At 43.6% G+C, this 14,103-nt stretch overlaps 1 protein-coding gene across 1 annotated transcript in view; it reads left to right on the plus strand.

Moving 5' to 3' along the window:
* Positions 1-714: 714 nt before the first annotated feature.
* The window catches only part of LOC137466381 (heat shock factor protein 4-like), a 65,071-nt gene continuing 51,682 nt past the window's right edge, over positions 715-14,103 (plus strand). Inside the window, 2 exon segments of the mRNA XM_068178138.1 lie at positions 715-851; positions 12,387-12,523. Coding sequence (XP_068034239.1) covers positions 821-851; positions 12,387-12,523 — 168 coding nt within the window. The 5' untranslated portion in view covers positions 715-820.

Genomic DNA, 14,103 nt, shown 5'->3' on the forward strand with positions numbered 1-14,103 from the left:
TTCCGTGTTTTTCTCGGCAGAGCGGGGAGCAGTTTCCACGTCCTGGACCAGGCTCAGTTCTCCAAAAAATCCCCAAATTTCTGTGATTTTTCTGGGAATTTCCGTGATTTTCCGGGATTTCCCTGGATTTATCCGGGTTTTTCCGGATTTATCCCGGATTTTTCCGTGTTTTTCTCGGCAGAGCGGGAGCAGTTTCCATGTCCTGGACCAGGCGCAGTTCTCCCAAAAATCCCAAAAAATCCCCAAAAAATCCCCAAATTCTGTGATTTTTTCTGGGAATTTCTGTGATTTTTCGGGATTTTTCTGTGATTTTCCGGGATTTCCCTGGATTTATCCGGGTTTTTCCAGGATTTATCCCAGATTTTTCCGTGTTTTTGGCAGAGCGGGAGCAGTTTCCACGTGCTGGACCAGGCGCAGTTCTCCCAAAAATCCCCAATTTCTGTGATTTTTCTGTGATTTTTTGGGATTTTTCTGGGAATTTCTGTGATTTCCCAGGATTTCCCTGGATTTATCCGGGATTTTCCGGGATTTTTCCGGGATTTTCCGTGTTTTTCTCGGCAGAGCGGGAGCAGTTTCCACATCCTGGACCAGGCGCAGTTCTCCCAAAATCCCCAAATTTCTGTGATTTTTCTGGGAATTTCTGTGATTTCTCAGGAATTTTCCAGGATTTCCCTGGAATTTTCCGGGATTTCCCTGGATTTATCCGGGATTTTTCCGTGATTTTTCCGTGTTTTCTCGGCAGAGCGGGAGCAGTTTCCATGTCCTGGACCAGGCTCAGTTCTCCAAGTCGGTTCTGCCCAAGTTCTTCAAGCACAACAACATGGCCAGCTTCGTCCGGCAGCTCAACATGTGTGAGTGAATTCCCGAGAAATCCCGGAAAAATCCGGAAAAATCCGGAAAAATCCGGAAAAATCCCGGAATTCCGGGAAATTCGGGAATGCTGGGGCGGAAATCGGGGGGTTCTGGGGCTTTTGGGAGGGGAATTTTGGGGAATTTTTGGAATGTTGGGGTTTTGGGAATCGGCTTCGTCCGCCAGCTCAACATGTGTGAGTGAATCCCGGAAAATCGGGAAAAATACGGAAAAATACGGAAAAATCCGGAAAAATCCCGGAATTCTGGGAAATTCGGGAATGCTGGGGAGGAAATCGGGGCATTCTGGGGCTTTGGGAGGGGAATTTGGAGATTTTTGGGAATTTTTCGGGAATTTTGGGGATTTTGGGGAATTTTTTGGGGGAATTTTTGGGGATTTTGGGGAATTTGGAATCGGCTTCGTCCGGCAGCTCAACATGTGTGAGTGAATCCCGGAAAATCGGGAAAAATCCGGAAAAATCCGGAAAAATCCTGGAATTCTGGGAAATTCGGGAATGCTGGGGCGGAAATCGGGGCTTTCTGGGGCTTTGGGAGGGGAATTTTGGGGAATTTTTAGGGAATTTTTCGGGAATTTTGGGGATTTTGGGAATTTTTTGGATTTTTGGGAATTTTTGGGGTTTTGGGAATCGGCTTCGTCCGGCAGCTCAACATGTGTGAGTGAATCCCGGAAAATTGGGAAAAATACGGAAAAATCCGGAAAAATCCCGGAATTCCGGGAAATTCGGGAATGCTGGGAACAAAATCGGGGATTCTGGGGGCTTTGGGGGGGAATTTTGGGGATTTTTGGGAAATTTTGGGGATTTTTGGGAATTTTGGGGGAATTTTGGGAATTTTTAGGAATTTTTTGGTGAATTTTGGGGATTTTTTGGGAATTTTTTGGGATTTTTTGGGAATTTTTAGGAATTTTTTGGGGAATTTTTTGTGGAATTTTGGGGAAATTTGGGGAATTTTTGGGGATTTTGGGGGAATTTTGGAGATTTTTGGGAATTTGGGGAATTTTGGGGAATTTGGGAATCGGCTTCGTCCGGCAGCTCAACATGTGTGAGTGAATCCCGGAAAATCGGGAAAAATCCGGAAAAATCCGGAAAATCCTGGAATTCTGGGAAATTCGGGAATGCTGGGGCGGAAATCGGGGGATTCTGGGGCTTTGGGAGGGGAATTTTGGGGAATTTTTAGGGAATTTTTCGGGAATTTTGGGGATTTTGGGGAATTTTTGGGATTTTTGGGAATTTTGGGGTTTTGGGAATCGGCTTCGTCCGGCAGCTCAACATGTGTGAGTGAATCCCGGAATTCCCGGAAAAAATCCGGAAAAATCCGGAAAAATACGGAAAAATCCCGGTATTCCGGGAAATTCGGGAATGCTGGGGCGGAAATCGGGGCATTCTGGGGCTTTGGGAGGGGAATTTTGGGGAATTTTTTAGGGAATTTTTCGGGAATTTTGGGGATTTTGGGGAATTTTTTGGGAATTTTTGGGGTCTTGGGAGTCGGCTTCGTCCGCCAGCTCAACATGTGTGAGTGAAATTCCGGAAAATCGGGGAAAAATCCGGAAAAATCCCGGAATTCCGGGAAATTCGGGAATTCTGGAAATTCTGGGAATTCTGGGAAAAAATCAGGGGATTCTGGGGCTTTGGGAGGGGAATTTTGGGGAATTTTTGGGGGATTTTTTGGGAATTTTGGGGGAATTTGGGAATCGGCTTCGTCCGGCAGCTCAACATGTGTGAGTGAATCCCGGAAAATCGGGAAAAATCCGGAAAAATCCGGAAAAATCCGGAAAAATCCCGGAATTCTGGGAAATTCGGGAATGCTGGGAACAAAATCGGGGCATTCTGGGGCTTTGGGAGGGGAATTTTGGGGAATTTTTGGGGAATTTTGGGGATTTTGGGAATTTTGGGGGAATTTTGGGGAATTTTTAGGATTTTTTGGTGAATTTTTGGGGATTTTTTGGGAATTTTTTGGGATTTTTTGGGAATTTTTAGAAATTTTTTGGGGAATTTTTTGTGGAATTTTGGGGAAATTTTGGGGAATTTTGGGGATTTTGGGGAATTTTTAGGAATTTTTTGGTGAATTTTGGGAATTTTGGGAATTTGGGGGTTTTGGAATCGGCTTCGTCCGCCAGCTCAACATGTGTGAGTGAATCCCGGAATTCCCGGAAAATCCCGGAAAAATCCGGAAAAATCCCGAATTCTGGGAAATTCGGGAATGCTGGGGCGGAAATCGGGGGATTCTGGGGCTTTGGGAGGGGAATTTTGGGGAATTTTTGGGGAATTTGGGGGAATTTTTGGGGAATTTTGGGAATTTTGGGGAATTTTGGGGAATTTGGGAATTGGCTTCGTCCGGCAGCTCAACATGTATGAGTGAATTCCCGAAATTCCGGAAAAATCCGGAAAAATCCGGAAAAATCCGGAATTCTGGGAAATTCGGGAATGCTGGGAACAAAATCGGGGCATTCTGGGGCTTTGGGAGGGGAATTTTTGGGAATTTTGGATTTTTGGGGAATTTTTTGGGAATTTTGGGAATTTTTTGGGAATTTTTGGGAATTTTTTGGGAATTTGGGAATCGGCTTCATCCGGCAGCTCAACATGTGTGAGTGGGAATTCCCAAAATTCCTGGAAAAATATGGAAAAATCCCGGAATTCTGGGAAATTCGGGAATGCTGGGGCTTTGGGAGGGGAATTTTGGGGATTTTTGGGGATTTTTTGGGATTTTTTTTGGATTTTTGGGGAATTTTTGGGGATTTTTGGGAATTTTTTTGGGAATTTTGGGGAATTTATGGAGGATTTTGAGGAAGTTTTGGGGATTTTGAGGAATTTTTTGGGGAATTTGGGGAATTGTTGGGGAATTTTGGGGATTTTGGGGAATTTTTGGGGAATTTGGGGGTTTTTGGGGAATTTTTTGGAAATTTTTTGGGAATTTTTGGGGTTTTGGGAATCGGCTTCGTCCGGCAGCTCAACATGTGTGAGTGAATTCCCGGAAAATCCCGGAAAAATCCGGAAAAATCCCGGAATTCCAGGAATTCTGGGAAATTTGGGAATGCTGGGGCGGAAATCTGGGAATGCTGGGGCTTTGGGAGGGGAATTTTGGGGAATTTTTGGGAATTTTGGGGTTTTGGGAATCGGCTTCGTCCGCCAGCTCAACATGTGTGAGTGAATCCCGGAAAATCGGGAAAAATCCGGAAAAATCCGGAAAAATCCGGAAAAATCCCGGAATTCCGGGAAATTCGGGAATGCTGGGGTGGAAAATCGGGGGATTCTGGGGCTTTGGGAGGGAATTTTGGGGATTTTGGGAATTTTGGGGGAATTTTGGGGAATTTTTAGGAATTTTTTGGTGAATTTTGGGAATTTTGGGGAATTTTGGGGTTTTGGGAATTGGCTTCGTCCGCCAGCTCAACATGTGTGAGTGAATCCCGGAAAATGGGGAAAAATCCGGAAAAATCCGGAAAAATCCGGAAAAATCCCGGAATTCTGGGAAATTCGGGAATGCTGGGCAGAAATCGGGGCATTCTGGGGCTTTGGGAGGGGAATTTTGGGGAATTTTTGGGGAATTTTTGGGAATTTTGGGGTATTTGGGAATTGGCTTCGTCCGGCAGCTCAACATGTGTGAGTGGGAATTCCCGAAAAATCCCGGAAAAATCCCGGAATTCTGGGAAATTCGGGAATGCTGGGGTGGAAATCGGGGCATTCTGGGGCTTTGGGAGGGGAATTTGGGGAATTTTGGGGGATTTTTGGGAATTTTTTGGGAATTTTGGGGAATTTATGGAGGATTTTGAGGAAGTTTTGGGGATTTTGAGGAATTTTTTGGGGAATTTTGGGGAATTTTTGGGATTTTGGGGGAATTTTGGAGATTTTTCGGAATTTTTCGGGAATTTTGGGGATTTTGGGAATTTTTGGGGAATTTTGGGAATTTTTGGGTTTTTGGGAATCGGCTTCGTCCGGCAGCTCAACATGTGTGAGTGGGAATTCCCGGAAAATCCGGAAAATCCGGAATTCTGAGAAATTCGGGAATTGCTGGGGCGAAAATCGGGGGATTCTGGGGCTTTGGGAGGGGAATTTTGGGGAATTTTGGGGGATTTTTGGGAATTTTTGGAGAATTTTTTGGGAATTTGGGAAATTTTTGGGGATTTTGGGGGAATTTTGGAGATTTTTGGGAATTTTTAGGGAATTTTGGGGATTTTGGGGAATTTTTTGGGAATTTTTGGGAATTTTGGAGAATTTGGGAATCGGCTTCGTCCGGCAGCTCAACATGTGTGAGTGAATCCCGGAAAAATCCCAGAATTCCGGGAATTCTGGGAAATTCGGGAATGCTGGGGCAGAAATCGGGGCATTCTGGGGCTTTGGGAGGGGAATTTGGGGAATTTGGGGAATTTGGGGGAATTTTTGGGGATTTTTTGGGAATTTTTGGGGGAATTTTGGGAATTTTTTGGGAATTTTTGGAATTTTGGGAGCAGAATTTGGGAATTTTGGGAATTCTGAGAGCGGAATTCGGGAATTTGGGGAATTTGGGAATTCTGGGGGGTTGGGAATTTTGGGTATTTTGGGAATTTGGGAATTCTGGGAATTTTGGGAATTCCGGGAGCGGAATTTGGGAATTCTGGGAATTTGGGAAATTTGGGAATTTGGAAATTCGTGGAATTTGGGAATTTTGGGAATTCTGGGAGCGGATTTGGGGAATTTTGGGAATTCTGGGAGCGGAATTTTGGGAATTTGGGAATTCTGGGAATTTGGGAATTCTGGGAATTCTCCGTAGGGCGCCCCAGAATTCCGGGAATTCCGGGGGATTTTCCTTTCCCGTGCCGGAATTTTGGGATGAAGTCGCTCCCAGGAGCGGGAACCGTGGAAATTCCCGGATTTTTCCGTGGAAATTCCCGGGTTTTTCCATGGAAATTCCCTTTTTTTTTCCATTTTCCCATGGAAATTCCCAAGTTTTGTCCATTTCCCGTGGAAATTCCCGGATTTTTTCCGTGGAAATTCCCAAATTTTGCCCATTTCCCCTGGAATTTTCCAGGTTTTCCCATGGAAATTCCAAATTTTACTCATTTCCTGTGGAAATTCCCGGATTTTTCCGTGGAAATTCCCGGGTTTTCCGATAGAAATTCCCAAATTTTTTTCCATTTTCCCATGGAAATTCCCAGATTTTGCCCATTTCCCATGGAAATTCCTGGATTTTTTCCGTGGAAATTCCCGGATTTTTCCCGTGGAAATTCCCGGGTTTTCCATGGAAATTCCTTTTTCCATTTTCCCATGGAAATTCCCAAATTTTGCCCATTTCCCGTGGAAATTCCCGGATTTTTTCCGTGGAAATTCCCAAATTTTGTCCATTTCCCGTGGAATTTCCCAGGTTTTCCCATGGAAATTCCCAGATTTTGCCCATTTCCCGTGGAAATTCCTGGATTTTCTCCCATTTTTCCCCATTTCCCCCTGGAAATTCCCATTTTTCCCCCATTTTCTCCCGTTTTTTCCCCATTTTCCCATGGAAATTCCCGTTTTTCCCCATTTTCTCCTATTTTTCCCCATTTCCCCCTGGAAATTCCCATTTTTCTCCCGTTTTCTTGCCCATTTCCCTTGGAAATTCCCATTTTTTCCCCATTTTCTCCCATTTTTTGCCCATTTCCCATGAAAATTCCTGATTTTTCTCCCATTTTTCCCCCATTTTTGCCCATTTTCCTTGAAAATTACCATTTTCTTCCATTTTTGCCATTTTCCCGTGGAAATTCCCATTTTTCCCCCATTTTCTCCCATTTCTTTCCCATTTCCCCCTGGAAATTCCCATTTTTTCCCCATTTTCTCCCTTTTTTTGCCCATTTCCCATGAAAATTCCTGGATTTTCTCCCATTTTTCCCCATTTCCCCCTGGAAATTCCCATTTTCCCCCCATTTTTCCCCATTTTCTCCTGTTTTTCCCTGGAAATTCCCATTTTCTCCCATTTTTCCCCATTTTCCCTTGGAAATTCCGGATTTTTCCAATTTTCTCCCGTTTTTTCCCTGGAAATTCCCATTTTCTCCCATTTTTTGCCCATTTCCCATGAAAATTCCTGGATTTTCTCCCATTTTTGCCCATTTCCCTCTGGAAATTCCCATTTTTCTCCCATTTTTTCCCCATTTTCTCCTGTTTTTCCCTGGTAATTCCCGTTTTTCTCCATTTGTTTGCCCATTTCCCATGAAAATTCCTGGATTTTCTCCCATTTTTTCCCCATTTTTCCCTATTTTTTCCCCATTTTTCCCGTGGAAATTCCCATTTTCCCCCATTTTTTCTCCATTTCCCCCTGGCAAATCCCGTTTTCTCCCGTTTTCTTGCCCATTTCCCATGGAAATTCCCATTTTCTCCCGTTTTTTCCCCATTTTCCCCCGGAAATTCCCATTTTCCCCCATTTTCTCCAGTTTTTTCTCCATTTCCCCCTGGAAATTCCCATTTTTTCCCCATTTCCCCCCGTTTTTCCCCATTTCCCCCTGGAAATTCCCATTTTCTCCCGTTTTTTCCCCATTTCCCCCTGGAAATTCCCATTTTCTCCCGTTTTTTCCCCATTTCCCCCTGGAAATTCCCTTTTTTTCCCCATTTTCTCCCATTTTTTGCCCATTTCCCTCTGGAAATTCCCATTTTCTCCCATTTTTCCCCATTTTCCCTTGGAAATTCCAATTTTTCCCCATTTTCTCCTGTTTTTCCCTGGAAATTCCCATTTTCTCCCATTTTTCCCCATTTCCCCCCGGAAATTCCCGTTTTCCCCCATTTTTTCTCCATTTCCCCCTGGAAATTCCCATTTTCTCCCATTTTTCCCCGTTTCCCCCTGGAAATTCCCATTTTTTTCCCCATTTTCTCCCGTTTTTTCCCCATTTCCCCCTGGAAATTGCCATTTTTTCCCCATTTTCTCCCGTTTTTTTGCCCATTTTTCCCGTGGAAATTCCCATTTTCCCCCATTTTTCCCCATTTTTACCCCATTTTTCCCCATTTCCCCCTGGAAATTCCCATTTTCCCCCCATTTTCTCCTGTTTTTCCCTGGAAATTCCCATTTTCTCCCATTTTTTTCCCCATTTCCCCCTGGAAATTCCATTTTCTCCCATTTTTTTCCCCGTTTCCCCCTGGAAATTCCCATTTTTCCCCCATTTTCTCCCGTTTTTTCCCCATTTCCCCCTGGAAATTCCCGTTTTCTCCCGTTTTCTTGCCCATTTCCCATGGAAATTCCCATTTTCTCCCGTTTTTTTGCCCATTTTTCCCGTGGAAATTCCCATTTTTCCCCCATTTTCTCCCATTTCTTTCCCATTTCCCCCTGGAAATTCCCATTTTTTCCCCATTTTCTCCCATTTTTTGCCCATTTCCCATGAAAATTCCTGGATTTTCTCCCATTTTTGCCCATTTCCCCCTGGAAATTCCCATTTTCCCCCCATTTTTTCCCCATTTTCTCTTATTTTTCCCTGGAAATTCCCATTTTCTCCCATTTTTGCCCATTTCCCTCTGGAAATTCCCATTTTCCCCCATTTTTCCCCATTTTCTCCTGTTTTTCCCTGGAAATTCCCGTTTTCTCCATTTGTTTGCCCATTTCCCATGAAAATTCCTGGATTTTCTCCCATTTTTTCCCCATTTTTCCCCATTTTTTCCCCATTTTCCCCCATTTTTCCCCATTTTTCCCGTGGAAATTCCCATTTTCCCCCATTTTCTCCCGTTTTCCCCCCATTTTTCCCTGGAAATTCCCATTTTCCCCCATTTTTTCTCCATTTCCCCCTGGAAATTCCCATTTTCTCCCGTTTTTTTGCCCCTTTTTCCCGTGGAAATTCCCATTTTCTCCCATTTTTTTCTCCATTTCCCATGGAAATTCCCATTTTTCCCCCATTTTCTCCTGTTTTTCCCTGGAAATTCCCATTTTCTCCCATTTTTTTCCCCATTTTCCCATGGAAATTCCTGTTTTTCCCCATTTTCTCCTATTTTTCCCCATTTCCCCCTGGAAATTCCCATTTTCTCCCATTTTTCCCCGTTTCCCCCTGGAAATTCCCATTTTTTCCCCATTTTCTCCAGTTTTTTCTCTATTTCCCCCTGGAAATTCCTGGATTTTCTCCCATTTTTCCCCATTTCCCTCTGGAAATTCCCATTTTCTCCCATTTTTTTCCCCATTTTCCCATGGAAATTCCCGTTTTTCCCCATTTTCTCCCGTTTTTTCTCCATTTCCCCCTGGAAATTCCCATTTTCTCCCATTTTTTCTCCATTTTTCTCTGGAAATTCCCATTTTTCTCCCATTTTTCCCCATTTCCCCCTGGAAATTCCCATTTTTTCCCATTTTCTCCCGTTTTTCCCCGTTTTCCCCCTGGAAATTCCCATTTTCTCCCATTTCTTGCCCATTTTCCCGTGGAAATTCCCATTTTTTCTCAATTTTCTCCCTTTTTTTGCCCATTTCCCATGAAAATTCCTGGATTTTCTCCCATTTTTCCCCATTTTTTCTCCATTTTTGCCCATTTTCCCGTGGAAATTCCCATTTTTCCCCTTTTTCTCCCGTTTTTTTCCCCATTTCCCTCTGGAAATTCCCATTTTTTCCCCCATTTTCTCCCGTTTTTCCCCCATTTTCCCTGCAAATTCCCATTTTCTCTCATTTTTCCCCATTTTCCCTTGGAAATTACGTTTTTTTTCCAATTTTCTCCCGTTTTTCCCTGGAAATTCCCATTTTCTCCCATTTTTTGCCCATTTCCCTTGAAAATTCCTGGATTTTCTCCCATTTTTCCCCATTTTTTCCCCATTTTTCCCCATTTCCCCCTGGAAATTGCCATTTTTTCCCCATTTTCTCCTGTTTTTTTCCCCATTTCCCATGGAAATTCCCATTTTTTCCCATTTTTCCCCATTTTCCCATGGAAATTCCCATTTTTCCCCCATTTTCTCCCATTTTTTCCCCATTTCCCCCTGGAAATTCCCATTTTTTCCCCATTTTCTACCATTTTTTGCCCATTTCCCCTTGGAAATTCCCATTTTTTCCGCATTTTCTCCCATTTGTTTGCCCATTTCCCATGAAAATTCCTGGATTTTCTCCCATTTTTCCCCATTTCCCTCTGGAAATTCCCATTTTTCTCCCATTTTTTCCCCATTTTCTCCTGTTTTTCCCCGGAAATTCCCGTTTTCCTCCATTTTTTTGCCCATTTCCCATGAAAATTCCTGGATTTTCTCCCATTTTTCCCCATTTTTTCCCATTTTCCCCCATTTTTCCCCATTTTCCCCGTGGAAATTCCCATTTTCCCCCCATTTTCTCCCGTTTTCCCCCCATTTTTTCCTGGAAATTCCCATTTTCCCCCATTTTTTCTCCATTTCCCCCTGGCAATTCCCATTTTCTCCTGTTTTCTTGCCCGTTTTCCCTTGGAAATTCCCATTTTCCCCCGTTTGTTTCCCCATTTTCCCCTGGAAATTCCCATTTTTTCCCCATTTTCTCCTGTTTTTTCCCCGTTTCCCCCCTGGAAATTCCCGTTTTCTCCCGTTTTCTTGCCCATTTCCCATGGAAATTCCCATTTTCTCCCATTTTTGCCCATTTCCCCCTGGAAATTCCCATTTTTTTCCCCATTTTCTCCCGTTTTTTCCCTGTTTTCCCCCTGGAAATTCCCATTTTCTCCCATTTTTTCTCCATTTCCCCCTGGAAATTCCCATTTTTTCCCCATTTTCTCCTATTTTTTTGCCCATTTTTCCCGTGGAAATTCCCATTTTTTCCCCATTTTCTCCTATTTTTTTGCCCATTTTTCCCGTGGAAATTCCCGTTTTTCCCCATTTTCTCCCGTTTTTCCCCGTTTCCCCCTGGAAATTCCCATTTTCTCCCATTTTTCCCCATTTCCCCCTGGAAATTCCCATTTTCTCCCATTTTTCCCCATTTCCCCCTGGAAATTCCCATTTTTTTTCCCCATTTTCTCCCATTTTTTGCCCATTTCCCATGAAAATTCCTGGATTTTCTCCCATTTTTGCCCATTTCCCCCTGGAAATTCCCATTTTTCCCCCATTTTTTCCCCATTTTCTCTTATTTTTCCCTGGAAATTCCCATTTTCTCCCATTTTTCCCCGTTTCCCCCTGGAAATTCCCATTTTTTTCCCCATTTTCTCCCGTTTTTTCCCCATTTCCCCCTGGAAATTCCCATTTTTCTCCCATTTTTCCCCATTTCCCCCTGGAAATTCCCATTTTTTCCCCATTTTCTCCCATTTTTCCCCGTTTCCCCCTGGAAATTGCCATTTTTTCCCCATTTTCTCCCGTTTTTTTGCCCCTTTTTCCCCTGGAAATTCCCATTTTTTTCCCCATTTTCTCCCGTTTTTTCCCCATTTCCCCCTGGAAATTGCCATTTTTTCCCCATTTTCTCCCGTTTTTTTGCCCATTTTTCCCGTGGAAATCCCCATTTTTCCCCATTTTCTCCCGTTTTTCCCTGTTTTCCCCTGGAAATTCCCATTTTCTCCCGTTTTTTCTCCATTTCCCCTTGGAAATTCCCATTTTTTTCCCAATTTTCTCCCGTTTTTTCCCCATTTCCCATGAAAATTTCTGGATTTTCTCCCATTTTTCCCCATTTCCCCCTGGAAATTCCCATTTTTCTCCCATTTTTTCCCCATTTTCTCTTATTTTTCCCTGGAAATTCCCATTTTCTCCCATTTTTCCCTGTTTCCCCCTGGAAATTGCCATTTTTTTCCCCATTTTCTCCTGTTTTTCCCCGTTTCCCCCTGGAAATTCCTGGATTTTCTCCCATTTTTCCCCATTTCCCCCTGGAAATTCCCATTTTCTCCCATTTTTTCCCCGTTTCCCCCTGGAAATTCCCGTTTTTCCCCATTTTCTCCTATTTTTCCCCATTTCCCCCTGGAAATTCCCGTTTTCTCCCGTTTTCTTGCCCATTTCCCATGGAAATTCCCATTTTTCCCCCATTTTCTCCCGTTTTTCCCCTATTTCCCCCTGGAAATTCCCCTTTTCTCTCATTTTTCCCCATTTTCCCTTGGAATTTCCAATTTTTCCCCATTTTCTCCTATTTTTCCCCATTTTCCCTTGGAAATTCCAGATTTTTCCAATTTTCTCCTGTTTTTCCCTGGAAATTCCCATTTTCTCTCCCATTTTTTGCCCATTCCCCATGAAAATTTCTGGATTTTCTCCCATTTTTCCCCATTTCCCCCTGGAAATTCCCATTTTTCCCCCATTTTTTCCCCATTTTCTCCTGTTTTTCCCTGGAAATTCCCATTTTCTCCCATTTTTTGCCCATTTCCCTTGAAAAATCCTGGATTTTCTCCCATTTTTCCCCATTTTTTCCCCATTTTTCCCCATTTCCCCCTGGAAATTCCCATTTTTTCCCCATTTTCTCCCGTTTTTCCCTGTTTTCCCCTGGAAATTCCCATTTTATCCCATTTTTTCCCCATTTCCCCCTGGAAATTCCCATTTTTTCCCCATTTTCTCCTGTTTTTTTGCCCATTTTTCCCGTGGAAATTCCCATTTTTCCCCATTTTCTCCCGTTTTTTTGCCCCTTTTTCCCGTGGAAATCCCCATTTTTCCCCATTTTTCCCCGTTTTTCCCCGTTTTTCCCGGGACACGCCCGTTTTGCAGACGGCTTCCGGAAGGTGGTGCACCTGGAGCAGGGCGGGCTGGTGAAGCCGGAGAAGGACGACACGGAATTCCAGCACCCGTTCTTCCTGCGCGGCCAGGAGCAGCTCCTGGAGAACATCAAGAGGAAAGTCACCAGCGTGAGTCCCGGAGCGCCCGGAACGCCGGCCCGGCGGGCGGGAGCATCCAACGGGAAAGCGGGAAAAAACGGGGAAAAATCGGGGGAAAATCGGGGGAACATCGCGGAAAAATCGGAGAAAAATAGCGGAAAAATCGGGGGAAAATCGGGGAAAAATCCGGGAAAAATCGGGGAAAAATCCGGGAAAAATCGGGGAAAAATCGGGGAAAAATCCGGGAAAAATTGGGGAAAAATCGGAAAAAAATCCGGGAAAAATCGGGGGAAAATCGGGGAAAAATCGGAAAAAAATCCGGGAAAAATCGGGGAAAAATCCGGGAAAAATCGGGGAAAAATCGGGGAAAAATCCGGGAAAAATCGGGGAAAAATCGGGGAAAAATCCGGGAAAAATCGGAGAAAAATTGGGGGAAAATCGGGAAAAAATAGCGGAAAAATCGGGGAAAAATCCGGGAAAAATCGGGGAAAATAGCGGAAAAATCCAGGAAAAAATCCGGGAAAAATCGGGGAAAAATCGGGGGAACATCACAGAAAAATCGGGAAAAAATCCGGAAAAAATCGGGCAAAAATCAGGAAAAAATCCGGGAAAAATCGGGAAAAAATCCGGGAAAAATCGGGGAAAAATCCGGGAAAAATCAGGAAAAAATCCGGGAAAAATCCGGGAAAAATCGGGGGAACATCACAGAAAAATCAGGAAAAAATCCGGGAAAAATCAGGAAAAAATGTGGGAAAAAATCCGGGAAAAACAGGGAAAAAATCGGGGAAAAAATCAGGAAAAAAACCGGGAAAAACAGGGAAAAAATCGGGAAAAAATCCGGGAAAAATCAGGAAAAAATCCGGGAAAAATCGGGGAAAAATCGGGAAAAAAAACGGGAAAAATCGGGGGAAAACCGGGGGAACATCGCGGAAAAATCCGGGAAAAATCCGGGAAAAATCGGGGAAAAATCGGGGGAACATCGCGGAAAAATAGGGAAAAAATAGCGGAAAAATCGGAGAAAAATCCGGGAAAAATCGGGGAAAAATCCGGGAAAAATCGGGGAAAAATCGGGGGAACATCGCGGAAAACTCGGGAAAAAATAGCGGAAAAATCGGGGAAAAATCCGGGAAAAATCGGAGAAAAATCCGGGAAAAATCGGGGAAAAATCGGGGAAAAATCCGGGAAAAATTGGGGAAAAATCGGAAAAAAATCCGGGAAAAATCGGGGGAAAATCGGGGAAAAATCGGAAAAAAATCCGGGAAAAATCAGGAAAAAGTCTGGGAAATATTCCGGGAAAAACAGGGAAAAAATCCGGGAAAAATCGGGGAAAAAATCCGGGAAAAATCGGGGAAAAACATGGAAAAAATCCGGGAAAAATCGGGGGAAAATTGGGGAAAAACCAGGGAAAAATCCGGGAAAAACAGGGAAAAAATCGGGAAAAAATCCGGGAAAAATCGGGCAAAAATTAGGAAAAAATCTGGAAAAAATCGGGGGAAAATTGGGGAAAAATCTGGGAAAAATCGGGAAAAAATCCGGGAAAAATCGGGCAAAAATTAGGAAAAAATCCGGGAAAAACAGGGAAAAAATCCGGGAAAAATCGGAAAAAAATC

Source organism: Anomalospiza imberbis, unplaced genomic scaffold (assembly GCF_031753505.1).
Source record: "Anomalospiza imberbis isolate Cuckoo-Finch-1a 21T00152 unplaced genomic scaffold, ASM3175350v1 scaffold_194, whole genome shotgun sequence".
Taxonomy (NCBI): domain Eukaryota; kingdom Metazoa; phylum Chordata; class Aves; order Passeriformes; family Viduidae; genus Anomalospiza; species Anomalospiza imberbis.